Here is a 25573-nt window from a genome sequence, read left to right as displayed (position 1 = left end):
GCTCACAGCAACCTCCAACTCCTGGGCTCAAGCGAGTCTCCTGCCTCAGCCTCCCAAGTAGCTGGGACTACAGGCGCCCGCCACAACGCCCGGCTATTTAAAAAAAACACTGTATTAAAGAAAAATTGGTAAGCATTGCTCGGTTGTCATTCTTTAGTCTTCTGGTAAGAAGACTGGTGAAAAGTAGGAGTACAAATAAATTTTAAGATTTTAAATCCTTCATTTTATAGTTCATTACAGCAATTGTCTCTAATGACAACTGTAGATAATTAAACTAATTCTTAGTAGTAACCACCTCTCCCCAAATCTCAGTTATTATTGCCTGGAAACATGATGGCACCTTGCTTATTGCAGGCTATTAAGAATGATGGTGTATTCTTCAGACCCATACTGTCAATAAGGACTTGAAACAGAAACTCAGCCACATCTTTCACCTCTCGTTGGAATGCTGCACTATCCACAACAAACACAACAGCCCTGAAAGAAAAAGAAAAGAAAAACAGGCACATGAATGTGGAATAGTACATCGTTGCCTTGAAAAATCATCTCTTCAATTTCTTCAGATTTAATTCTGGTGACTACCACTCAACATGCAGGCCTGTACACATCTTATCACACAACACAAATCCTCATTTAACAAACAACTATTGCCAGGCACAGTGGCTCACACCCATAATCCTAGCACTCTGGGAGGCCAAGGCAGGTAGATTGCTTGAGCTCAAGAGTCCCAGATCAGCCTGAGCAAGAGCAAGACCCCATCTCTACTAAAAATAGAAAAACTGAGCCAAGAAGATTGTTTGAGCCCGGGAGATTGAGGTTGCTGTGAGCTATGACACTATGGCACTCTACCCAGGGTGACAGAGTGAGCCGGTATCTCAAGAAAAAAACAAAACAAAAAACCCCAAAGAACTATAGAGTACTACTATGTATCAAAGATGAAAGCTGAAAAGACAGAAAGAAATGATAACCTGCTCTCAAAACCAAGAAATATCATATAGCGAACCATATGGTAAGTGCCAGGCAAGACAGATCTATGCACACAGGAATAAAGTGGAAGATCATTTAAATGAGAACAGGTCAAAAAGACTTAACAGAGGATGCAACAACTGAGTTGAATTTTAGACAAAAAATTGAGGCCAGGCTCACACGTGTAATCCCAGCACTCTGGGAGGCTGAAGCAGACTAGACCAGCCTGAGCTAGAGTGAGACCTTGTCTCTAAAAATAGCCAGGTGTTGTGGTGAGCACCTGTAATCCCAGCTACTCAGGAGGCTGAGGCAAGAGAATTGCTGGATTCCTGGAGTCTGAGGTTGCTGTGAGCTATGATGCTACAGCACTCCTCCAAGGGCGACAAAGTGAGACTCTATCTCAAACAAAACAAAACAAAACAGTAAATTGGGGCACAGACGGTCTGGGAAGTACAGATTGAGTATTCCTAATCCAAAATTCAAAATACTTCTGGTCCCAATTATTTCAGACAAGGGATACTGAGCCTGTAGTTCAAGGCACAAATAAGTGAAACCCATTTCCTGGAGAAATCAAGCTAAGCTGGTACACAGGGAGATGGGGGAAAACCAAGTCACAGGAGAACAGGAGACACTGATCTGTGGAGATAATGATTTTCTATCTTGCAAAGAATATCAGTGTTTATGTGGAAGACAGAGAAATCTTAGGGCAACTGACCTACAAGCTGAGTGACCAGATAGGGCCTGACCTAAGGCAGCAGTAGTGAGAATCCTCATGTGACAAAAACACAGGTAAAGCACAGCGATCCAGGGCAAGTGCAGACAACAGGCCGGAGGGGCAAGGAATTGAATGCCCAGGTGGGACATTCAATGACCAACACGCAGATGGGGAGCTGGAAATGCACACCCTGCATAAAGCCTAGAACTTAAAAGCAGTCTAATGGAGGTCAGAGGATAGAAAATAATCCTACAAGAAACAGAAATACCAGGCCCCCAGGGCTTCACAAAGACATAAAGTATGCATTTATTCTCTCTTCAACTATAAGATTCCCAAGCAGAAAAGTTTACATAAAAACTGGGTCAGACTCACTGAAATAACACCTACTCAGTCCATTTACATTAAACTGAGGGACCCAGGATGCCAACACCAGTAAGTACTCTGCAAGGAGAGACAATGTTCCTCACTGGCTTTTATTGAAGTCTCAGGCATGAGAAAAGACAGCACAGCAGAAAGCTTCAAAGAGAGAGTAAAGGCTAAAAAACAAGTACACAGTTTATCTTTAGCTGCATGATTGACCTCTGAACACATTCTGTTTACTGCACTTTTGTCTTTCCTTAATCTTATCACTGTCCATATGTGACTTAGGGTTGGGATAGTGTGCTGTGTTAGTGAGAATTGTTTTTAGTACGCATAGCCAGCAGTGATGCTTGGATTTTGCCCAGATCACTCTGTCCCTAGTGCCTAGCACTTTTAACCCTATGCTCTATCCTACACCCCTGTGGCTCCAAGAGTAGGAAATGCGAACCCCTTGTAGAACAAGGCCTTCCTATCCTAAAGTACTAAAGAGCACCAACCACAATATCAACAACACATCTCCCTTGATAAAGGACTCTAGATCAAGTTATAATGCAAAAAAGAAAATAAATAATTATGAGGAAAAATAACTGGCACCCCAAAAGAAGAATCAGCATCCCTAAACTAGAAATAATAAAGCAATCGATAAAATAAGTCTGTTCAAAAGTATTAAGGAGAATAATTTTAAGAACCACAATAAAAATAAAATAGTATAAAAACAAACAGGCTGATTTGAAAAGGCGAAGTATTTTAGAAATGAAGAATACAGTAAGTAGGCTGAGCGCATGGCTCACACCTATAATCCTGGCACTTTGGAAGGCTGAAGCAGGTGGATAGCTGAGTTCAGGAGTTTGACACGAGCCTGAGAAGAGCAGGACCCTGTCTCTACTAAAAATGGAAAAACTAGCCAGGCACAGTGGCTGTAATTTTGTAATTGTACTGCAGTAAAATTCATAATTATACTGCAAATTACAAAATATTTAGAATTCATAACAAAAAAGGAAAAAAACTTTTTTTTTTTTTTGTAGAGACAGTCTCACTTTATCACCCTTGGTAGAGGGCTGTGGTGTCACACAGCTCACAACAACCTCCAACTCCTGGGCTTAGGTGATTCTCTTGCCTCAGCCTCCTGAGTAGCTGGGACTACAGGTGCCCGCCACAAGGCCCGGCTATTTTTTTGTTGCAGTTTGGCCAGGGCCAGGTTTGAACGAGCCACCCTCGGTATATGGGGCCAGCACCCTACCCACTGAGCCACAGGCACCACCCATGAAGAAAACTTTTAATTGGGAATAAATACCCAATCATGGCAAAATTCATCAGTTCCAGATTTGGCTCGATCATGTGAGGAATAAAAAACCGTATTCTTTTCTGTGACAAATTGCTCATCACTGCCACCTTGTGGGTAAGGAAGCAATAACAAAATCTCAGTCTAGACATCTTCAACAAAAAAGAAATAATCAACTTCATTCCATCACAAAAAACCTAAGATGCCATCAATTAAAAGACACATTATTTCAAAGACTATTATAACAGCATTAATGTTAAGATGTATTCCAAATTCAGAATATAATGTGTCTTCAAATCACTGAAACGTGGCTCACTGATTTTCCTCTTCAGATCTTCAATGTCTGAAACTCCAGCATAAGAATTTTAGGAAAGAACTTAAGAGTCAATATCACTTAAGCAGATACTAAAAGAAATATGAAAATACTATTCTGTATTTCTTGCAGCATCAAATTTAGGTAACTTAAGAATAGATATATAGACATATATAATATTGGATTTAGTAACTTTTAGGATCCATCTCAGCTTTAAAATTATTTTTTCAGATTTTCAGTTGTACATGCCATTATAGTTATTTAGAGTAAATGCAAAATTTAATAACAATGCTAATAATAGTTAACATTTTCTAAATACTGTGAAACACTTTTTAAGCATTTATCTCACATAATCCTCATCACCCAAGTGTGGGAAGGCTTGAAATCCAGAACTGGCTGACCTCAAAGTCTACCCTCTTTCTACTCCAGGATACCATGCTGCCTCCCTAATATCACCAGAACAAAAATTAGACTGGTCTCTGTGGCCTCAACATTCAGACTTCACACATGCCCACTTCACTTCCTTCCTACTTACCTCGCTGAAGACTTAAATCGCTCTAAGAACTGAAGCCTCAAGCTCTCATGGCCAGGGAGGTCAATCAAGGTCAGGCTGTTGCCCTGCAGATAGCAGCAATAATATTAAATTAATGTTTCAGTCCAGTTCCCATGTTCACAATATAAACCTTTAGTACTAGACTTTGGGTACCAGACTAGCATCTAATTACTTAATGAGTCAAACAAATGTTAACTGTGATTAATTAATACATCAAACAAATGTTCAAGGAGCACCTTCTACTCATAAAACATCAGTCAAAGTTCTGGGCGTATAACAGTCTAGTAAAGACATGGTTCCTTCTCTAACACAATTTATGAGAAAAATGAACACAGCACAAAATTACATATAAAAATATAAAATTGCAACTTTAATAAACATTCTGAGAGTACATGAAAAACCTGACTCTGTCTGGGAGAGGTGTCAGAGAAGCATGGTCTATATGAGGCTTCAGAGATGTATTAGTATGAATGCAAAAAAACAAAAACACATGAGGAATAGTTCCAAGTACTCACCAACTAATAATGTAATACAAGAACCTACAATTTATCATGGAGCATGTTACTATTATGGGTATGCCTATCTTTATAATAAGACATACTTTTACCATTCCCACCCTTGATTTAATTTTTAAATATTTGTCTACCAGAAATGTCATTTTTTTAAGAGATGGGGGTCTCATTATGTTGCCCAGGCTGGTCTCAAACCTAGCCTCAAGTAATCCTCCCACCTCAGCCTCCTAAACCACTGGGATTACAGGCGTGAGCCACCACATCTGGCTTTGTGCCAACTCCTGAGCCCCTATTGAAGAAACCTATTGTGTGCCCTATTAAGTCCGATTTGACATTAAAAGCGTTCATCTCTGACTTCATGTTTAATGTAGATATGGTTGTGTCCCTAATAAGCAATCCCATTATCAACCCTAATAAATCCTATTCACCATTCCAAACTTTTATTCTTGACCTCATGTTCTGGGGACCCCAAGTTGGGACCTACTGCTCCAAAAAGCAGCATGCACCATGTACCATAAGCAATTCAGAAGATAGAGTACTAGGTACATTACTATCTAGAGAGACTAGATTTAAACATAAGGAGATAAGAAATGGAAGAAATAAGAAGAATGTTCTATGTATTCAATAGAAATATAAGCCACACAATTAATTTTAAATTTTCTAGTAACATATTAAAAAAGTAAAAACAGGTGAAATTAATTTTAATGTTATTTAATCCAATATGTCCAAAATATTATTTTTGAACATCTAATAAAAAAACAAGAAATCCTTAATGTTTACTTCACACTCTTTTTTCATACTAAGTTTTCAAGATCCAGTATATACTGCACACTTACTGCACGCCTCAATTTGGACCACAGGCAGTCCCCAAGTTACAAACATCTGACTTACGTACGATTCTCATTTATGAACAGAGACTACTGTAGTAAGCCCCTAAGTTACAAACATCCAACTGACATACAATTCACACTTATGAACAGAGGCTACTACAGGTAATAGGTAAATGTACCTGTTTCAACTAACATACATACTCAGAAACAAACCTACAGAGCCTATCTTGTTTGTAACCTGGAGACTGCCTGCAATCACGGTTCAGGTGCTCAATAGTCACAGATGGCCAATAGTAGCTACACTGGTAGGTCCCGGTCCAAAGCACACTTTGGAATACCCCATGTAAATAATCTGGCACAGGTACCCAAAAAAATAATGATCTTCCAAATCTGAAATTTAAAAATCTAAATCCATGGGAGTTTAAAAATGTTTAGGCCTGAAAGACTATCATCACTGAAAAATGAAGGTATTTCTAAGACATTTAAAAGGATGTCCCTTTATCTTTATTTACAATATTTAATTCTAGAGGCTCCAGGAAGGGAAAGAGGGAACACAAGAAGAAGGGGAAAAAAGTCTCTAAGACGACAATTCTAATTCATCCTTCTATCCATCTACCCCACCAACCCACTACCCAGCCCTCACTCCACTCACTCATCAAAACTTACTAAGCATTATAATTGGCTTGTAGTCACTGTCCACATTCTGGAGCTACACAGGTATATAAAAAGTCTTTCCCATGATTCTTTTTGGGTATTTCTGAAATACACTCATATACGCTGTTTAAGATATCATCATAGCATTATTTGTAAAAGCAAAAGAATGTAACAGTAAACAAAATCCTCTGTTAATACGGCTCTGATTAAATAACAGTTTGACTGTATGGTAGAGCACCTCATTAATCAATCGGCTGTGTCAGTCATATTGTTAAATGAAAAAAAATAATTGGCAGAACAATGTTTAGAAAGAATAAAAACTGAAGTATATATCAATGTGTTTGTCTATGCAGGGAACACCTAGAAGGTAAAGGAAAAGTTACTTTTCACTAAATATCCTTCCTAACGTTTTGAATTTTTGTTCCATGTACACGTATTACCTATTGAAAACATAAAAGGAAAAGGCAGTACATTTGTAAAAAAGACACAGAAACAAAAACTAAGAATAAAATGTGCTCTGTACATACAACATTATTGTACATGAGACACAATAAAGCAGACCTGGCATGATTACATCTGCAGCATGCATTGTCAAGGGCAGAATCTGTCAAGTAGAGTATGTTCCTCCATAAAAATAAGCTAAAAATACACTGACATCTTCAGACTATTTCTTGCTAAAAATATCCCTGAGACACCACAGTAAAGAAGACTGTCAGACTGCAACATTCCACAAACATCTTACCCTGTTGTTGTTGACTCTGTATGTAGCAGAGCTGTCAGTAATGGATGTCTGAGTGTCTCTGTAAAGGCCTGTTAACAACTGTTAAAAAAGAAAAAAAAACAAGATGGGAGAGTCAGAGTAAACTTGATCCAAACTGAGTAATATCTTACAATAGCTTTAAAATGCCATATTTCTTTTAACCTGGAGGAAAATCTAATTAATTATAAATTTCATTCCCCTCTCCTCAAAAGGAAAAGCAACATTATTTTCAAAGGATAGTGGTCAAATTTACCAACGTTTTGTAAACATTTTTAACTACTAAAAACAATTTGTGATTACAGTCCTTTAGTGAAAGGGACATAATTTATACTTTCAAAAGGACAAGTAAAAAGCAGAAAACTTCTCCTGTTTGCTACAGTAAAACACAGTTAAAAATCCTAAAGATATTAAAAAATAAATACTCATGAAAAAAAGCCTAACTAGCCCATTATGTCACAGAAGGCTTATCCTTTTCAAAAATGTCTTCAACAAGCTCTCAGAGGGTTTGTTAACCAGGGAATTAGAATGTGTATATAGGTTACTGGCTTCTATGTCTTCAGCGATTCTGGAATGAAACTAGTTATATAAAATCCTTAAATGTGTTAAGTCTCATCATCTAGCAAGGGCAAAAAAAAATAGAAACTAGAATTAATTCTAGTCTATGGGTTTTCCAAAAATCTTTTTGTAACTCCCAAGTCAAGAATTAACACCCAAATGTCCCAACATCAGTTCCTTTCACCATGAAATGACAAGAATACTGGGATGCCATAAAATTCTCTATGAAGTTTAACAGAGATTTATCAGAGGTGTCAATCAAAGCTTTACCCTGACGAAGAGCAATGTTTTCCCGGAGTCACACAGACCGACAAGAAGAACAGCTCTCTGACTACTCCTTCTGCTCCGGATGAGCTTCCAGAACACTGTGGAACAGAAACAGAACAGCAACCAAAATTACGCCTTGATAATCAGCATATGTGGGTATGATTTTTATCATAACCGTAACTATTGTAACGGGGACCCGCTGAGTGCCACCTACTAACAGCTGTCGCTATTCTTCGTCTGCACTCCTTACTGTGGATTCAGGGGCTATCTTATTACCTTCGAATTCCCCGCACTCAACTCATACACAGGAAGCTCACAGATGGTGAGCTCAGCAGTGAGAGTAGTGGAAGGAGGTAAACCGCGCGCTCAGGCACAAGAGGGGCGTGCCCCAAGGACCAGGACGTCACTGCGGGGGCCGCCCGGGATGCTCCTTTAACACACTGCTGCGGCCACTGCTTCAAGCGAGAGTGTGGCATGGCAGAAGGGGTGAATCTTGCTCTTTAGACGTCCCCAACGTGCTACCTCAGCCCCGGGTCCGCGGCCTGCAGAAGTGCAGCCAAAACAGACTCCAGTCGGCCCCGCACCCGCCATAACCACCAGCCGCCTCCTCACCCAGCGTCAACAGCACCGCAAAAACCGCCACCACTACTGACAATAGCGTCGGGTCTGTCTGCTGCAGCTCCTGCCGAAAGGAGTCTAGGTAGGGCTGGAAGTTGCCCCCGGCACCACTGCCATCCCCCACTCGGCGAGAGTCCGCGGAAGCCATGGGTGAGGCGCGTGGTCGCTGTCGCCGCAAAAGCGACGTGGCCCTGGGCTCTGCGCAGGCGCGGGGAGCGAAGCCTCACGGGAGTGGTAGTTCCTAAGCTGTTCTCTCGCCTTTAGGCCGTGGATTCCCCAAGTGCCTGACGGGAGTTGTAGTTCTCTGGTACGCCGCGCTCCTACAGACTGGTTCTTTGACAAGGGTTACATTTATCCTTTAAAATGTGGGTGTGTCAGCCGTCTCCTTCTTATTTGTGGCTATTGAAAAAGCTGATGAAATCAGTAAAATGAATGGCTCTCGAAGTTTCCACTGGGGATTTCCAGTCAGTCGCTAAGCGAAGAGAGACTTGTGAGCTCAAACTTCCTACAGACATTGAATGAGGATTGAATGTGGCGGGGTGTACGCGCGGTGGGATACGGAATACACGAAGGGACGCGATGTCCATCATGAGTTCAGGGAACAGCAGCTAGAAACTGGAACTGTTAGCCTCTGGAAAATGAGTAAAAGCCACTGACGTGCTCGGGAAACGAGTAATTCAACCAACACTGTTACTCTAGGGCTGAAAACTCCAATGTCTGCGTTAAAGGAAGCGACCAGGAAAACCAATGCCCCGGACAGCTGGTGACTACTGGAAACTGCAGTGGTCATCCCCGCAGGAAGGGGCCAGACCCTGTCAAGCCAGGTAGGTGGTGTGACACCTGGGTGGCCAGTTCTTCCTAGTTTTGAAGAGAAGCCATAAAGGTGAATTTTTATGGGAAATTTTCACTTTTAAAATTGTTGCAGGTAATTGAAAGCCTCCTTCAAAACCTTGTGGCCCAAATAAAACATCTCTGATGGTCTCAAGTGGACAGCCTAAAAGGGTCCTAGTTTGCGGGTTCAGTCATTAAACAGGTTTCATTGTTTTAAAAATGTACACATGATTTAATTTATAGATATGACTGAGTAACATCATGGCCACAACAATGTCGTTGAAAGATGGAAAGAAGTTTATTACTCAGAGTTTCACATTGCCACTGTGAAAGTTGTCAGAATCAAGATGGAGTCGCTTGTGTTTCACGGTTCTCATCCACAAATGCCTGATAACAAACGATCAGCGTTGCACATGGTCCATCACAACTTTATACACAAAAATACTTCTGCGAGGATATCTGTCCAGCAACTGCCCGTCCAACGTTGGACTGATACCACCCTTATTATTGATCATTGTAGCCAAAGAAAATTATCTAAAAAACAATTATGTAATCCTCTTCATTTTTCCTTTATAAACCTTTGCCTTCCTTTATCCCCTCTCCCTCTATGTGGACATAGTTTACAAGGTGCTTGTATTCCCATTGCCTATTCCTGAATAAGCATTGTTTTGTTACTTAGGTTGACACCACACAGGGCCACATGAAACCTCACCCCACACAGGGACCAGGAAAAGAGAGAGGAACTTTTATTACTAATGTGTCAGGGAATAGCTGGGTAGAGACATTTTTGACTGAGCAGGAAGTGAAATATAGTTGTTAGGGTTTGTGTTTGGAGGGTTCAGAATATAATTTAAGCACTCCCCTAAAAGCTAAGGCACAGGGAAAATGTAAACAACTTTGGCTGCTAGTCTGACCTTGTGATAAATGGCTGTCAAATCACCAATTACAAAATCTATAAAAGTTGGTTAGAACTGTCATATAAATGGGACTGGCAGTATATACAGCTGGAAACTAGATCAGAAGGGATTTTGTGTGCTATGGTGATAAACTTAGAGTTTATCCAGAATGCAGTAAAAAGTTTCAATCGCAGGTAGCGCCTGTGGCTCAGTGAGTAGGGCGCCGGCCCCATATGCTGAGGGTGGCGGGTTTGAACCCAGCCCCAGCCAAACTGCAACAAAAAATAGCCAGGCGTTGTGGCGGGCGCCTGTAGTCCCAGCTGCTCAGGAGGATGCGGCAAGAAAATCGCCTAAGCCCAAAAGCTGGAGGTTGCTGTAAGCTGTGATGCCACAGCACTCTACCGAGGGTGACAAAATGAAACTCTGTCTCAAAAAAAAAAAAAGTTTCAATCGCAGGTATCATAGGTTATTGGCAATGTGGAGAACCAGTCTTGAGAAAGAAAAGACTATCGGTGGTGATACCAGAGGGATCTCTTTGTAGTATTTAGGTAAAAGATGCTCAAGTTATAATACAGTGACAAAGGTGAGGAAGGAGAAACAGATTTTGCACATCCTAGTGGTACTGAGAATGCAGCAGACAGCGTAGAAGAACCCAACCTCCAAAGATAAGAAAGAACTTTATAAGAAACACCAAGCAAAAGTAACCTTGAAAGATACTATGAAACAGCATTCTGGTTTCTTAAGAAATATATTCATTAATTCTTTATGATTTTTGCCTGCTAGCTAAAAATTTTTCCCATAGCCCAACATCTGTAGCTATAACTCTGTAATGGTAACTGAGCTAAAATTGTATAAAAGGGCTTTGTGGGAGGGTCTGGTGGGGCTCAGTGCTTTAAGGCTGATGGCCTGCTGAGTTTCCCCATCGGGCAAATAAAATTCCTTCCCCTGCAATCTTTGGTGAGAGTCTATTGGTTTTGATTAGCCAGTCCTCCAACAAAAGTAGCCATGGGACAGAGGGCACAAGTTAGAGCAATATCTAGAAGTTGAAATGTACAGATTGTGATTAGTTGAACATGGTGAATTAAGAAGTAGTGTTATCAAGGCTGCATCATAGGCATTTGGTATGGGTGACTAGTAAGATGACAGTGCCATTAAGTGGATTGGGGACCTCAATGGAAGGGGGTTTGGTGCTGTGCACCCAATGGGAATGGGTAGCCAGAATGAAAATTGCCTCTCCTTCTTATATGTTGAGGGTGCTTTTGAGAAATTTAAAAGCTTAACATCAAGCAGGTGACAGAGTAAACAAATGTAAAGTTCCACTAATAGATTTTCAATTGGAAGTTAAGAGCAAACAAGTGGTCATCAAAATCATGGAGAGCATGAAGAATGAGTGGAAAGAGGAACTCACAAAGAAACCTATGAAGGAAGGAGAGTCAGTGACTTAGGGGTAAAACAGACATGTCCGGGAAGGGTTCAGTAGTATTTTTTGTAACCAGGTAGCTCCTATGATGAGGCTTTAAATGAGCATGGGCTCAAGAGGATAAGCTGGAGGCGAGTGGGTGGACAGAGCGTGAGAACGGACTCAAGACTTAGTGGATGGCAAAGACAGTAGGGAATGAGAAAAATGTTTGATGTTAATGAGCATTTCCTGGTGCCAGGCATTGTTCTAAACACTTTTAGTGCATTAATTTGTTTAATCCTTACAATGACTCATTATTCCAACTTTGTAGAGGGGAAAGTGAGGCAGAAGTTGAGTAATTTCCCCCAAGGATGCATTTAAGGGGCAAAATCGGGAGTTGACACCAGACATGGCAGAAATTGTCTTATTAGGTATACCGAGGACATGTGTCACCCTAGCCTAAGAAATTCATTTTTGAGGCATTATATATATATATATACACACACACTTTTTTTTTTTTTTGGCTGGGGCTGGGTTTGAACCCACCACCTCCAGCATATGGGGCTGGCGCCCTACCCTTTTGAGCCACAGGCATCACCATGAGGCTTTATATTGATAAAGGTAGGCGATAAGAACTCCAAATCAAGGATGTTTAGGATGTGAAGTTTAAGTAAGTAAACCAACCAATTGAAAATATTAGAACTGGCAGCAATTTTGCCACATTCCTTTTCCTTTCCTTCTCATGTCTCTAACCCCTGCTGTGTATCCACCACCCACTGTGCGCACACACGCATGTACACACACACACACACACACACACACACAGCTCATACCCCTTTATAATAACCATTGATTCCTCCTTAGCAAAATCACTGTTTGGAGTCTACCATTAGACCTCCCTGTTAGGAACTAAAGGGAAGAAGAAAGGGCCAGGCATAGAGGACTCTGACCCTAACTGTCCTAACTGTCTATGGCTATTCATACGTGAATGAAAGAGGGCTGCCAGGGGGAGAAGCTGGGGAAGGAAGACAGAGGGCTTAAAATGACACAGGCTTTTTTTCTGAGGTTGCTCAGGCTTTTTTTCTGAGGTTTTTCTGAGGTTGCTGTGAGCTTCCATACTCAAGTGAGAAGGTGAGACCACCATTCTCAGGAATGACAGCAGGAGGAGATAGGACTGGCTGCTTCCCTGCGCTAATGAATCTCCACCAGGAGCTCTGTGAGGACAAATGTAGAGAAAGGACTTGTAGATATGGACTAAAAGTGTTTTGCTCTTGATTCCAATACAGATGGAAAGTCACAATGAAACTAACATATTCAGGCAATTTTCCTGTATCTTCCATAAACTGAACTGTCCCATTCATGGACACATTCTTCCGTCTGCTCCCCCCATAACTCCAGTGCACGAGGAAACACATCTCAGACCTGAGCACGCTAATCATGGGATTTCCCTTCTCTAGCTTATCTCTTCATATCTGTTTCCATAAAAAAATGTTTTAAACAATTAAAATGATACACGCTTACTATATTAAAAACTCAAGCAATAATGAAAGCCACAAAATGGAAAGCCAGCTACAATATCTGATGAAATTATTTCAGACATTTCTGTGTACATATAAACTGATGGGAAGGCAATATGAATAAAAGAGATAAATAAAAATAAACAAATTATAGAGATTATAGTATATGCTGCTGTATTTCCCATCCCTGGGACAATGTCTGGCTCATAGGAGGCATTAGTAAATTGTTGAATGCATGGTCCCAGGCCTGCTGTGTTCACTGCAGGGCCCCAAGCTCCTGTGTCTGACATCCTCCTTTTTCAAATCCTTGCCTTATTAGGTATACTGAGGACATGTGTCACTGTTAGGGCCAAAATTATTACCACTGAGAGTCTAGTCTCACACATGGAGGAGTAAGAAGTTTATTCTTATCAAGCATATGCCTGGGTTACTCCCAAGAGAAAAGCAGAACAGTGGGGAGTGGCCCCTAAACAAAGGCCAGGGAAACTTTTATACACTTTCTCGCAAGGTACTATGGGTTGCAACAAAATGCTGAAGAAGATAGCTGAAGAAGAAGCTAGTGTCTGGTCACTCATTGGTCACTAGGGAGGTCTTGGGGTTCCAATAGGCTAATTGCCTTTCCGTGGTTAGGGTCTTAGCTGGAATGATAGTGTGTGAACTTTTGATTGGTTGCTGCCACCTGGGCTGTAGCTGTATACCTGATTCGATTTATGACCTTGGAGCTTCCTGCAGCTCTTGCTTCCTCCCCGCTCTCCTCTGTGTCTTCCTTCTTCCCCAGCTCTTTTATCTTTTTTTATTTTTGCCACTACCACTACTATTTAAAGGCACAGCAAGGAAAATAGTAATAATAAAAAATAGGTTCATAGCTGCTCTCTCTCAGTGACCCTAGCCTAAAAAATTTTATTTCTAATTTTAGCTTCTCAAAGAGTGGGACATGCTGATTAAAGGGCTGTATTTAAACAGGATTTTCTCCAACACCATTCAACATCCTTAGTCCAGTACTCACTAGGGGGATCAGTCCCCCTCATCCACCTATTACACTTTTTCCACAGACATCTGGACAGGCATCTCAGGCAGCTCCTTCCTGTCTTTAAAAAAAAAGAAGCCACATCCACTGTGGCTGGCGAGTTCAAACCCAGCCCTTGCCAGCTAAACAATGACAACTGCAACAAAAAATAGCCGGGTGTTGCAGTGGGTGCCTGTAGTCTCAGCTACTTGGGAGGCTGAGGCAAGAGTATCACTTAAGCCCAAGAGTTTGAGGTTGCTGTGAGCTGTGACGCCATAGCACTCTACTGAAGGCAATATAGAGAGGCACTGTCTAAAAGAAAGAAAGAAAAAGAATAGAAGGGGAGGAAAGCAAGTCAGATGCAAGAGGTCCTAAGTGCTCCACTTCAGAACTGATTCTCTCACCTTGTTTACACCTTATCTAAGCCTTTTCAGTTGCCTCTGATACTCTGGAAACTCCCACACCACACACTAAATAATGTACCCATTGCTTTTCAGGTGTAGGCACAGGCAAGGCCTGGCTTAATTTCAGAACTGCTGGTTAACAGTGTGTACCTTGCACTTCTCGAGATGCCTTGAGCTGGGAAGGAAGCACCTGCAAGCCCTGGGTGGTCTATATCTGATCATGCACTGTGCCACACATCTGAGTTCTTCCTTGGAGACAGGAGGAAGATGGCATCAGCCACAGCTGTCCTGGCTTTACTAAAGGTGTCCTGTGATCACTGCTCACTGGCATGTGGACATGCACATGCTGGTGTTGCTTGATGTGGACAAGGAGAGCCACCACGGTATTCTATAGCAGAATAGTCAACTCCACTTCCGTTCATCCATCTCAAGCTTCTCCAACCGTGGCACTCTCGCCTTCACATTCAAGGATAACATCTTGTGTTGAACAGGTAAGGGGTCTTTCCTTCTACTTCTAAATCATTCCTGATATTAACAGAACTGCACCTTTGGAGAGTTATCTGCACACACTTTCCTCAGACCTTAAAATATACAATTCCATAATACTAGGAGATGTGAAGGCTATTTCACATGAAGCTTCTCCCTGGGAGTCACTTGAAAAAAATCATTGAACTAACAGATACTTATTTTGAGAAATCAGATGGTAAAAAAGGTACAATTTTTTTTTTTTTTTTTTTTTTGCAGTTTTTGGCCAGGGCTGGGTTTGAACCCACCAGCTCCAGCATATGGGGCCTGCGCCCTACTCCTTTGAGCCACAGGTGCCACCCAATAAAGGTACAAAATTTAAATGACAATTTTTTTTAGTCCTTCCAAAGCTACTGCTTAGATGTAACTGTCCTTACACTCACATGAGCCTATATGTTCCTGATTTATTTAATTAAATAGATGATCATATCATGTATCTGTTTTGTTATGAGAATTGTTTTACCAAACTGTCTTTCCCTGGCAGTTCATATCACTCTACTTCATTCTATGTTCATGCTGCAGAGAACCCTAGTGTTCGGATATATCCTAAATCACGTTAGTCTCCCAATGATGGAAATTAGGATATTTTCACTTTTTTTCCCCTTATAAAAACCCTCTATGATGGCACTTTCACGGAATATATTTCTAGATGTACAATCAAGAATAAAGGACACGTGCGTGTGAAGGATAATAGATTTGCCAGACATCCCTCTAGAGCAGGGATTTTCAGCCACTGTGCCGCAGCTCCGTGTGCCGTGAGAGGATCTTAGGTGTGCTAAGATTTTTAAAGATCATTAATTAAATTATTTTTGAAAGAATTTCAAAGCACAGTAAGTATATTGTTTCTCTCTCTTTCTCTCTCTCTTTTTTTTTGATCAACATAATTTAAGTGTGTCATGGTAGTTTATAGGTTCAAGTGTGCCCTGAGATAAAAATGGTTGAAAAACACTGCTCTAGAGAGACTCCTCCCATCTGGATTCACATCAAAAGTAGGTTACATTAACTGTTTCCTCTATTCCTTCCCTATCTCAGGATGTTAGCAGCTTTGATATTTTAGCAGATCTAAAAAAAAGGAAAAAAGCATGGTCTCATGCATTCTATTTCTTTAATTATGAGTAAGTCATTTCGTATTCTAGATAAGTGTTGGCAGTTTGTATGTAATCTAGTAACTGTTTCTAATATTTTTTGCCTTTTAAAATCAGTTTGCTCATCTTTTTATACTGATTTCTGAGTGTACCTTAACCTTTGTTATTTCTAAAAATATTTTTCCATTTTATTTGTCTACTTTTGTCTTACAGAGCCTTAAATTTTGCATGATCTGAAATTTATCAACATTTTCCTTAATTTCTGTTAGGTTTCTGTAATGTTAGAAAGCTTTTCCAAATATTACATAAGAAATACTATGTTAAGATAATGATGTTTTAGCAGTGGCAACTGCAACAAAAAATAGCTGGGCATTGTGGCAGGTGCCTATAGTCCCAGCTACTCGGGAGGCTGAGGCAAGAGAATCACTGAAGCCCAAAAGAGTTGGAGGTTGCTGTGAGCTGTGATGCCACAGCACTTTACCAAGGGAGACAAAGTGAGACTCTATCTCAAAATAAAAAGATAGTGATGTTTTGTGGTTTTAATTTTATATTTAGATCTTTGATAGGTTTGGAGGTTTTTAGTTTAAGCAGTGAGCTAGAGATCCAAGAGATTTTCTTCTGCTCCAAAATTTTTAGTCACTTTATTTCCAAACAATTTAGTGAGTAGCCCATCTTTTCCTCCGGATTATAATGTCACCTTTATCATGTACTGAACTCTCACTTACACTGAACATCTAAAATTTTTATTATGCTTCATTATTTCCATGTGACTACCCTTTCAAATTTATCGTTGTACATTTAACTCTATTTTTAAAAATAAGTTGTGTTGTGTATATTTAAGGTATACAATATGATGTTATGGAATACATATAAATAGTAAAAAGGTTACTATAGTGAAACAAGCTAACATTCCATCATCACACAAAGTTACCCATTCTTTTTTGTTTTTGTGGCAAAAGCAGCTAAAATCCGCTCATTTAGCATGAGTCCCAAATACAGTACAGTTTTATTTATACGGTCTTCTTCATATTATAGGTTAGATCTCTAGACTTGTTCAACCTCTATCTTCTATCTTCTACTTTGTATCCTCTGACCTAGATCTCCCCATTCCTTACCCCCTCCTCCTACTTGTGTTTGAAATTGTTTTTAGATACCACATATGTTTTCCATGCAATATTTTTCTTTCTGCATCTGGCCTATTTCATTTAGCTTAATGTCCATGGTTCATCCACATTGTTGCAAATGGCAAGATCTTATTGTTTTTTAGGGCTGAGTAATATTCCATGATGTCACACACACACACACACACACACACACACCCTATAGTTTCTTTATCCATTATTTCTTTGACAAATACTTAGTTTGTTTCCTTATCTTGGCTATTGCAAATAATGCTGCAATGGACATGAGAGCACACATTCATGGGAGTGTATCTTTACAAGGTGGCAATCTCATTTCCTTTGAGTATACGCTGTCTGACAAGTTCACAAACCTCCTAGAAAAAGTGCTACATATCTCATTGCTGAATATCACTACAGTCATCTCTAAAGTACTCCTCTTGGGAAGCTATGCAGAGGCCAGTGCCTTGTCCACCCTTCAAAGCAGTTTTGGAACTCTTTCTGGAATGACCATCGGAGCTGTCATTGTATGGCACACAAAAACATGCAACAATAATGAATACCACTCAGCAAGACATCACCACACATTACAATGAACCCAGCCATGAGACACTACTATAGTGAAGTTATGAAACCTTACTGAGTTGTTTGCACAGTGCTGCCCACATAAGCACTCAGTAGCAAGTTCGTGAACTTAATTGTCATACCTCATATGATGACAGCTCTGATGGTCATTCCAGAAAAAGAGTTCCAAGATTGTTTTGAAGGGTGGATGGACTAGGCTCTGGCATCAGTGCATAGCTTCCCAAGGGGAGTCAGAGTACTTTGAAGGTGACTGTAGTTATAGTCAGCAGTGAGGTATAGAGCACTTTTTCTAGGAAGAGTTTGTGACTTGTGTGCCCTGAAGAGGAATTTCTGGGTCAGGTGGTAGTAATTTTTACTTTCTGCTGAGATGGCTGTACCCATCTACATTCCTACCAACAGCGTACTGTTGGCATGCCCTCCCTCCTTCCTAACAAGTGTTATCTTTTGACTTTTTTTTTTTTATTGTTTGGGATTCATTAAGGGTACAAAGAAAGGTTACACTGATTGCATTTGTTAGATAAAATCCCTCTTATTATAGTGTTCCGCCCCCAAGAGGGGTGCCATATACTGTATCTTTTGGCTTTTTAATAATGGTCATCCTAATGGGTGTGAGGTGGTTTTGATTTGTAGTTCCCTGTTGATTAATGATGGTGAGCACCTTTTCATATAGTTGTTGGCCATTTTTCTTCTTTAGAGAAATGTCTGTCTATTCAGGTCTTTTGTCTTTTTTTTTTAGTCGGGTTGCTTGTTTTTCTGCTATGGAGTTATCTGAGTTGTTTATGAATTTTACATATCTTATCAGATATGTGCTTTGTAAATATTTTTTTCCCAATCCATGGGCTGCTATTTCTTTTTTTTTTTTATTGTTTTCTTTGATGTGCAGAAGTTTTTTACCTTGATATAGTTCTATTACTTTATTTTTGCTTTTGTGGCCTGAGTTTTTGGTGTGTTATCTAAGAAATTATTGCTAGGGCCACTATCCAGGAGTTTTGCTAGCTGGAAGAGCTGGTGTACCCTCATTACTTTTTTCTCAGAATTCTTATTTGTCTCGCTTAATTTTATCTTTTTCTTGAGCATTAATATCATTTTGTCAAGTTAAGAAAATTATATATTGATCAATTTAGGGAACATTGAGATCTTTACAATATTAAGTCTTCCTATCCAAGATAATATGTCTTTTTAACATTATTTTTACTTTGCTATGTGGTTTAAATATTTTTTAAAATGTAGCTCTTATTAGTTTACTAAATGATACCTTTCATTTATTCTTACTAATTATTATTGTTCTGACTCACAATTATTTGTATAAAGTTGTTTTATATTTTAATCTTTTCACTTTATTGAATTTTATTTTACTACTTTTAATACTTTGTTATTTGGTCCTCATGGATATTCTACGTATATACTTATCAATTACAAATAATAGTAATTTTGGTGTTTTAAAAATTATGTCTTATGTAACTGGGTTGGCCACAAGCCCTAAAACACTGTGAAATAAGATTAGTTATAATCAATACTTTTTTCATGTTCCTAACTTTAGTGGGAATGCTTCTATTTCTTGACCGTATAATATTAGCTTTCATTTTTATGCATATAAAATTATGGCCTAGTAACACTGGTCTGTCCTATTTTACTAATTAATTTTTTTTTTCTTTTTGAGACAGAGTCTCACTTTGTTGTCCTTGATAGAGTGCCCAGGCATCATAGTTCACAGCAACCTCAAACTCTTGGGCTCAAACAATTCTCTTGCCTCAGCCTCCCGAGTAGCTGAGACTATTGGTGCCCACTACAACGCCCGGCTATTTTTAGAGATAGGATCTCACTCTTGCTCAGGCTGGTCTAGAACCCATGAGCTCAGGCAAACCCACTCACCTTGGCCTCCCAGAGTGCTGGGATTACAGGTGTGAGCCACCTTGAGGCCGTATTTTACTATTTAATTTAATAATTAAAAATGGATGTTGATTATTATTGTTCTAGCCCTATTGCCTAAGATTTCCAGGCCCATACCTGAAAAATAACAACATTAGGTTTATAGACCATTGCAATGAGACAGACCACATCCCAGAAGAATCATGGAGATAGCTTATCCAACAAAGAACAATAGGAAGTTATCATAGAATTTAGATAAAGGAAGAGTTTAGGGGAATATTAATAATGAAGAATCTCAATAGGCTCAGAGCAAAGGAGGGCTGTGTTTAAAAAGGCCCCATCCGGTCTGGACTGCAAAGTGGACCCACTGCCCTATTTCCTTGGTTCCTAGAAAGCTAAGAGGGGTGTGGAATGTTGTGTTCAGAAACTCCTCATCTACAGTTCTGCATCTCAGTGTAAATCAAGGCCGTGGTAGGAGTTAGGAAAAGTAAGGGGCCAGCTGGAGAGTGATTGTTTGTTTCTTTCTGTGTTTATGTTTTAACAGTAATTTAGAGGCAGAATTGATAGAACTTGGTAATGCTGGGTGGGGAGTGAGGAAAAACTGAGTTGAGATTTGATACCTTCGTTTATGGCCCTGGTAACTGGCTAGACGATCATGTCTTTGGCTGATGTGGAATATGTACTGTTTAGGGAAGCAAGAGAGAGAAGGGAAGGCTGATCGCTCAGTTTTTGAATTTTGGGGGTTCTGATTGCTGTAAGAGTCTATAGCAGTGATTTTCAACCAGTGTGCCACAAGAGGACCTTAGGTGTTTTGCAAAAATTTATAAAGATTATTAATTAAATTATTTTCAAAAGAAGTTCAAAGCACAGTAAGTATTCTTTTTTTTACTCTTTTTTTTTGATCAACAGAATTTAAGTGTGCTGCAGAAGTTTAATTACAGGTCCGAGTGTGCTGTGAGATAAGAGGTTGAAAAACGCTGCTCTATAGTATAGAGCCGCAGGTAGTAGGATGTGTCAGTGTGGGGGTGCTGGAGGCTGGGGTTTCAACTGTGGCTAGAGAGGCCCAGGAGTCATTAGCATTGCTGGAGGAGGCCTGCAAAGTGAGAAGTGCACTGATCAAGAAGAGAACGCAGCCAGGTGCAGTGGCTCACCCTGTGACCCAGCACTTTGGGAAGCTAAGACATGAGGCTCTCTTGAGGCCAGTGTTTGAGACTAGCCTGGGCAACATAAGCAAGACTGCATCTCTACAAAAAATAAATAACTGGACAGGCATAGTGGCACGTATCTGTGTCCTAATTACTCAGGAGGCTGAGGTAGAATTGTTTGAGCCTAGGAATTCCAGGTTATAATGAGCTATGATCATGCAACTGCACTTCAGCCTGGGCAACACAGTGAGGTTCTGTCTCTTAAGAGACAGAGAGAGAGATCTCCCAGAAGATTTTCCTAAGGTTTCCAGGATGGTAGGATGAGCGCATCGTGAAGACTGCAAAAGAAAAGAGAGAGGTAGGATTCAAAGCAGAGAACTGCCACGACAGAGAAGCTGAGGGAAAGAGTTCCAAGGAATAGAAGGTGGTCAGTTATATCAAGTGCAGGAAACAGGCTCAGGAATGAACTGAATTGGCTTAACAGTTGGCAGGTGGGTGGTGACTTTTGCAAGGGTAGCTTTAGGGAAGAGAGTGGAGTAGAAGACTAAATTGTGTGCATTTAGGCAGTAATAAGTGGAAAAGTAAGCTCTACCTTACAGGAATCTGGGCTGAGAAGGGGATGAGACAGGACAGAAATGCATCAGGCTCAAGGGCTGATTTTAGCAAAAGGTGTTTCATGGTTTCACTTTTTCCAACCAGTTAGAATCAGGACCTCTGCTGTGTCTGGTGGATTTCATTAAAAATTTCACATTAAGCTGAGTCTTCTGTAGTCTTTCTGTGCTCATTTGAGCCCTTGATCTCTTTAATTCAGTCTACATCTTCCTTCCTCACACACACACACAAACACACACACACACACACACATATTTGATTCTGTCATAAAAAGGGCCACATAGACCCTTTTAGAAAAGATTCATCCTGGAACTGTGTACTCAGGAGGTATAGCTATGGCAGTACACAAAGCTGTGGGGAAAGACCAGATGAATCTTGAGCACAGAAGGGCTCAGCTGCATGGGTAGACAATATAAAGAAACCCTTCTGTTGGAAACATTTAAGAAAGAATGGAGCTTTTGAAATATAAAATCAATATTAATTTTTATTTGCGACCTGTGCATTAGGTAACACAGCTATGAAGACAGACATGGTTAGCACAAACCACTCAGGATAGCAAGGCCAGGGAAATCCTTTGGGTCACAGGAGCTCCCATCTTCACCTGGATAGCAGCCCCATGTCTTGGATGTTAAACTCTGTGGAAAGTGCAGGCTTGCAGGAGTTCTGTGGAGCAGAGCAGAGAGATAGGACATTCAGAGTCTTCCTATTTTTATTTATGAACTGTGAAATGAAAGAAAGTTAAGCACAATTCAAAGGTGCTGGGACCTGCTGACCTGCTCGTCTGTGATGTGGGGTGGGGCTGTTCTCCCAGTGTCCTTCTCCATTTGCCTGCACAGCCCCTGTGCCTATCCTGGGAGTTACCCACACCAAGGCTGTAACCAATTCCCTGCCCTACCTAGTCTCTTACTGACGGGGCTCACCACCTGAGTTCAACTGGCTGAAGGAAGGTTGCCCACCTCTTTAAGAGGTGAGGAACTGACATAGAAAAAGCACCTGGAATGTGTCAGTTTGGGGGTGGGGGTGGCTAGGGATGGAGCAGAGACCAGCAGAGCCAGATTGGCTCCCTTTATGGAGGACACAGGTTAGGTAAATATCAACTTGGTTCTCACGAAAAATTATCCCCATGTAATTCCAATGCTTACATCAGAATTACATGGGGGTAATTTTTAGTTGGTTTTTTTTTTTTTTTTTTTTTTGAGACAAGAGTCTCAGTGTGTCACCCTGGATAGAGTACTATGCGTCACAGCTCACAGCAAACTCGAACCCTTGGGCTTAAGTGATTCTCTAGCCTCAGCCTCCCAAGTAGCTAGGACTGCAGGCGCCTGCCACACACCTGGCTATTTTTGTTGTTGTTGTTGTAGCTGTCATTGTTGTTCAGCAGATTCTGGCCAGGTTCAAACCCACCAGCCCCAGTGTATGTGGCTGGCACCGTAATCACTGAGCTACAGGTACTGAGCTGGGGGTAACTTTTGGAATGCAGATACCTGACCTAGGACAGACTTGCTGAATCAGTATCTCCGCACCTGGAATGTGCATTTTTCATAAGGACCACGATGCACTTATCCACACACTGCTGCTGAAGATTAACCTTCTGACAGCAGGTATGATTCCCTCATGTCTTCCAAATGTTTTCAAGTTATGACTGACATGCTTATTCTGCAGAGGTGTGTTTTATTATTTCAATGCTTAGAAACTGGTGTTCCAGATGAGTAGTATGCCTGCCAACTTTATCATTTACAGAGCTAATCACTGTCGAAGCTTTTTAGAACAGCGCTTTCTGAAAGAACTTTTTGTGGTTATGGAAACATTCTCTTTCCTGATCAATATGGAGGCTCATGTGGCTGTTGAGCACTTGAAATGTGGTTAAATAAGACTAAGGAAATAAATTTTTAGTTTAGTTTAATCTTAATTAATTTAAATTCAAATAGCCACACCTTGCTGGTGGCTGCCATATTAGACCAAACAACCCTAACAAGAAGTTTGCTATAGAGTGGTGAACATGTGCACCTAAATCTCTTCATTTTCTTGGGAATAATATGGAATTCTCTGTGTCTAATAAGTTCGCTGCCTTCGTGCCTGAGCCTGCATCTCCCTTACCATCTGCCCACACCAGCCTATCACACAGGGGGCTTCGGGCTTCTCTCTCCATTTCATCTTGCCATGTGGTCATGTCCTGAAGCCCACAGTCTCCTTCTCCTTTTGTACCCACCACCCCAGAAGCCACCCCTACGTTTGGCCTGCCACTTCCCCTAAAAGTGAGTAGCCCTTCCCCTACTCACGTGAGGTTGAGCATTTTCTTAGGTTACCAACGGCCTTAACATATTCTTCTCCTAAGTATTTGTCATACTTGACACCATCTTGAATTTGGGCCAAACATCTAGTGTTATCTTTGAACAGAAGGTCCTTAGTATCAGACTGGAACATACAGAACTTCTTTGAGCAGTCAGGTGAAAAATATCCAAACTCGCCCTGTTGATGGACAGAAAGTGCATGAGGACCTGTGCCTGGAGCAGCTGGGGCAACAGGTGGGTCAGATGAGGGTGAAAGCTCTGAACTGGCTCTGGGGGAAAAAGGAAGCTACAGAGTATGCCAGGAATTTTCCACCTTTCTCGCCTGCTGTTCACCCACTCAGGGCTCCTACTCCGTGCTTTCAGGACAGCCTCAAATCTTCTGTAGGATCCCTGGTCCCACCTTCCTCTGAGAAATCCCTCCCACCCACTTGTCCACTCCCACCTTCTCTGATCTATCTCTTTTCTTCACTTCATTCCTCATGTCCCTTAGAAATAAGAGGACAATAATGCATCCCTTCTGATGTTATTGTCAAAGAGGATATTAAATGTGAGGCCTCCCAGAGGAGTGGTAGAGATATAGTGGTTAAAAGTTCACACTTGACTGCGTTTTGAATTCTATCTTGGACAAGCCACTTTACTTCTCCAGGCCATCTAAGGTTATAAGTGAAAGGGTAATTGGGAAAAGTTTTACTTCCCATATAGCAATTAGGAAATTGTTCGTTAAATGCTCATTATTGTCATCACGTGCCTTAAAAGACATGCTAAAAAGAACGTGCCTAAAAAGAAAAAGCTAATGGTAAATGAACAGGTGGGGAGCCATGCTTGAAAGGAAAGTGATGTTTATGTGTCGAGGAGCCTGTAGGATTAGAATACTCAGGCAGCCGCTCTCCCCATTAAGACTAGTCCTCAAGTGGTTATTCCCACCTCAGGATCTCCAAGGGTAGAGGTCCTGGGTTTTTCAGACTGTTGAGAACAGTTTTTAGTCTGCTAGACAAGAGATACAGAAATCCACTTTTCATGACATTGGATCAAAGAATGCTGGGAAACAGGGTCAGTCCTCTCCATTTTCATGAAGGACAGAAATGGGGCAAGTGAGAGTACCCTGAACAAGGTGAGGGAGAGCAAGAAGGCAGACTCCTGGTCCTGAGGAAATGTGGATGAGGCAGGAACTCATCTCCAGGGAGCCGGAGCTGGAACAGAGAGCCAGCAGAGCCAGGCTTGGGAGGTCCAGTTCCATAATGGCACATTTTCTATAGATGGCACACATTTTCTATAGATCAGTAATTTTCCTATGGCTTTTGGGTACATTTCTTCACTTAATTCTCATATTGACTAAGAAGGACATAAATTATTATTATTGCCATTTTATATATGAGGAAACTGAAGCACAGAGAGGTTAAGTAATTTACCTAAGATGGCATAGCTAGGAAGCTACTGAGTTGAAATTTGAACCCAGATACTCTAGTCCCAATTCTGGTTTTCAGAGAGAAAATGCTGGAATCAGAACCACACTTAGCTGTGAACTTTCCCAAATAATCCACACCCATCTAGGAAGAAAGGGTGGAGGCCTGATGGGTCTGTACCTCCTGGTGACGTAACGTCTGACGGACGCAAGCTGCCTTATCTTTCCGGGTGACCACGGCATGATTTGGGCCTCGGGCCAGGTGGCAGTTCTTAACCTCCCCCACAGACTTCCTGGTACCATCAAGGCACAGCAACTCAAATTCACTATCCTTCAGATCCTTAGCCCATGGCTCAGCATTTTTTCCTGGAAAGAGAAAGAAGGTGGGTCAGCCACAAGTGACGACATTGGCCAAGGTGTCCTCACTGGGGGTATGTGACTGACTCACTGGTGTGTGGAGGACCTGGGCTCTTTGGCCAGCAGAAGTGCCCATGCTGGACTTA

The 25573-nt window shown here is 41.0% G+C and overlaps 2 protein-coding genes across 2 annotated transcripts in view; both read right to left on the bottom strand.

Annotated features, from left to right (window-relative positions):
* Window positions 1-8616, bottom strand: part of SRPRB (SRP receptor beta subunit) — a 13559-nt gene extending 4943 nt beyond the window's left edge. The window contains exons 1-5 of the mRNA XM_003789403.2: window positions 8380-8616; window positions 7771-7865; window positions 6928-7005; window positions 4172-4254; window positions 341-477 (exon numbers count right to left, since the gene is read on the bottom strand). Coding sequence (XP_003789451.1) covers window positions 341-477; window positions 4172-4254; window positions 6928-7005; window positions 7771-7865; window positions 8380-8533 — 547 coding nt within the window. The 5' untranslated portion in view covers window positions 8534-8616. The remainder of the gene's footprint in view (window positions 1-340; window positions 478-4171; window positions 4255-6927; window positions 7006-7770; window positions 7866-8379) is intronic.
* A 13227-nt stretch (window positions 8617-21843) lies between these two features.
* Window positions 21844-25573, bottom strand: part of LOC100941133 (serotransferrin) — a 24738-nt gene continuing 21008 nt past the window's right edge. Inside the window, exons 15-17 of the mRNA XM_012804962.2 lie at window positions 25252-25436; window positions 23657-23846; window positions 21844-22040 (exon numbers count right to left, since the gene is read on the bottom strand). Of these exons, the coding sequence (XP_012660416.2) occupies window positions 22006-22040; window positions 23657-23846; window positions 25252-25436 (410 nt within the window). The 3' untranslated portion in view covers window positions 21844-22005. The remainder of the gene's footprint in view (window positions 22041-23656; window positions 23847-25251; window positions 25437-25573) is intronic.

This window comes from Otolemur garnettii, unplaced genomic scaffold (assembly GCF_000181295.1).
Source record: "Otolemur garnettii isolate 467f Iridium unplaced genomic scaffold, OtoGar3 scaffold00032, whole genome shotgun sequence".
Classification (NCBI taxonomy): domain Eukaryota; kingdom Metazoa; phylum Chordata; class Mammalia; order Primates; family Galagidae; genus Otolemur; species Otolemur garnettii.
The sequence above is the reverse complement of the archived record's forward strand: the minus strand, read 5'-3'. Positions and strand labels throughout refer to the sequence as shown.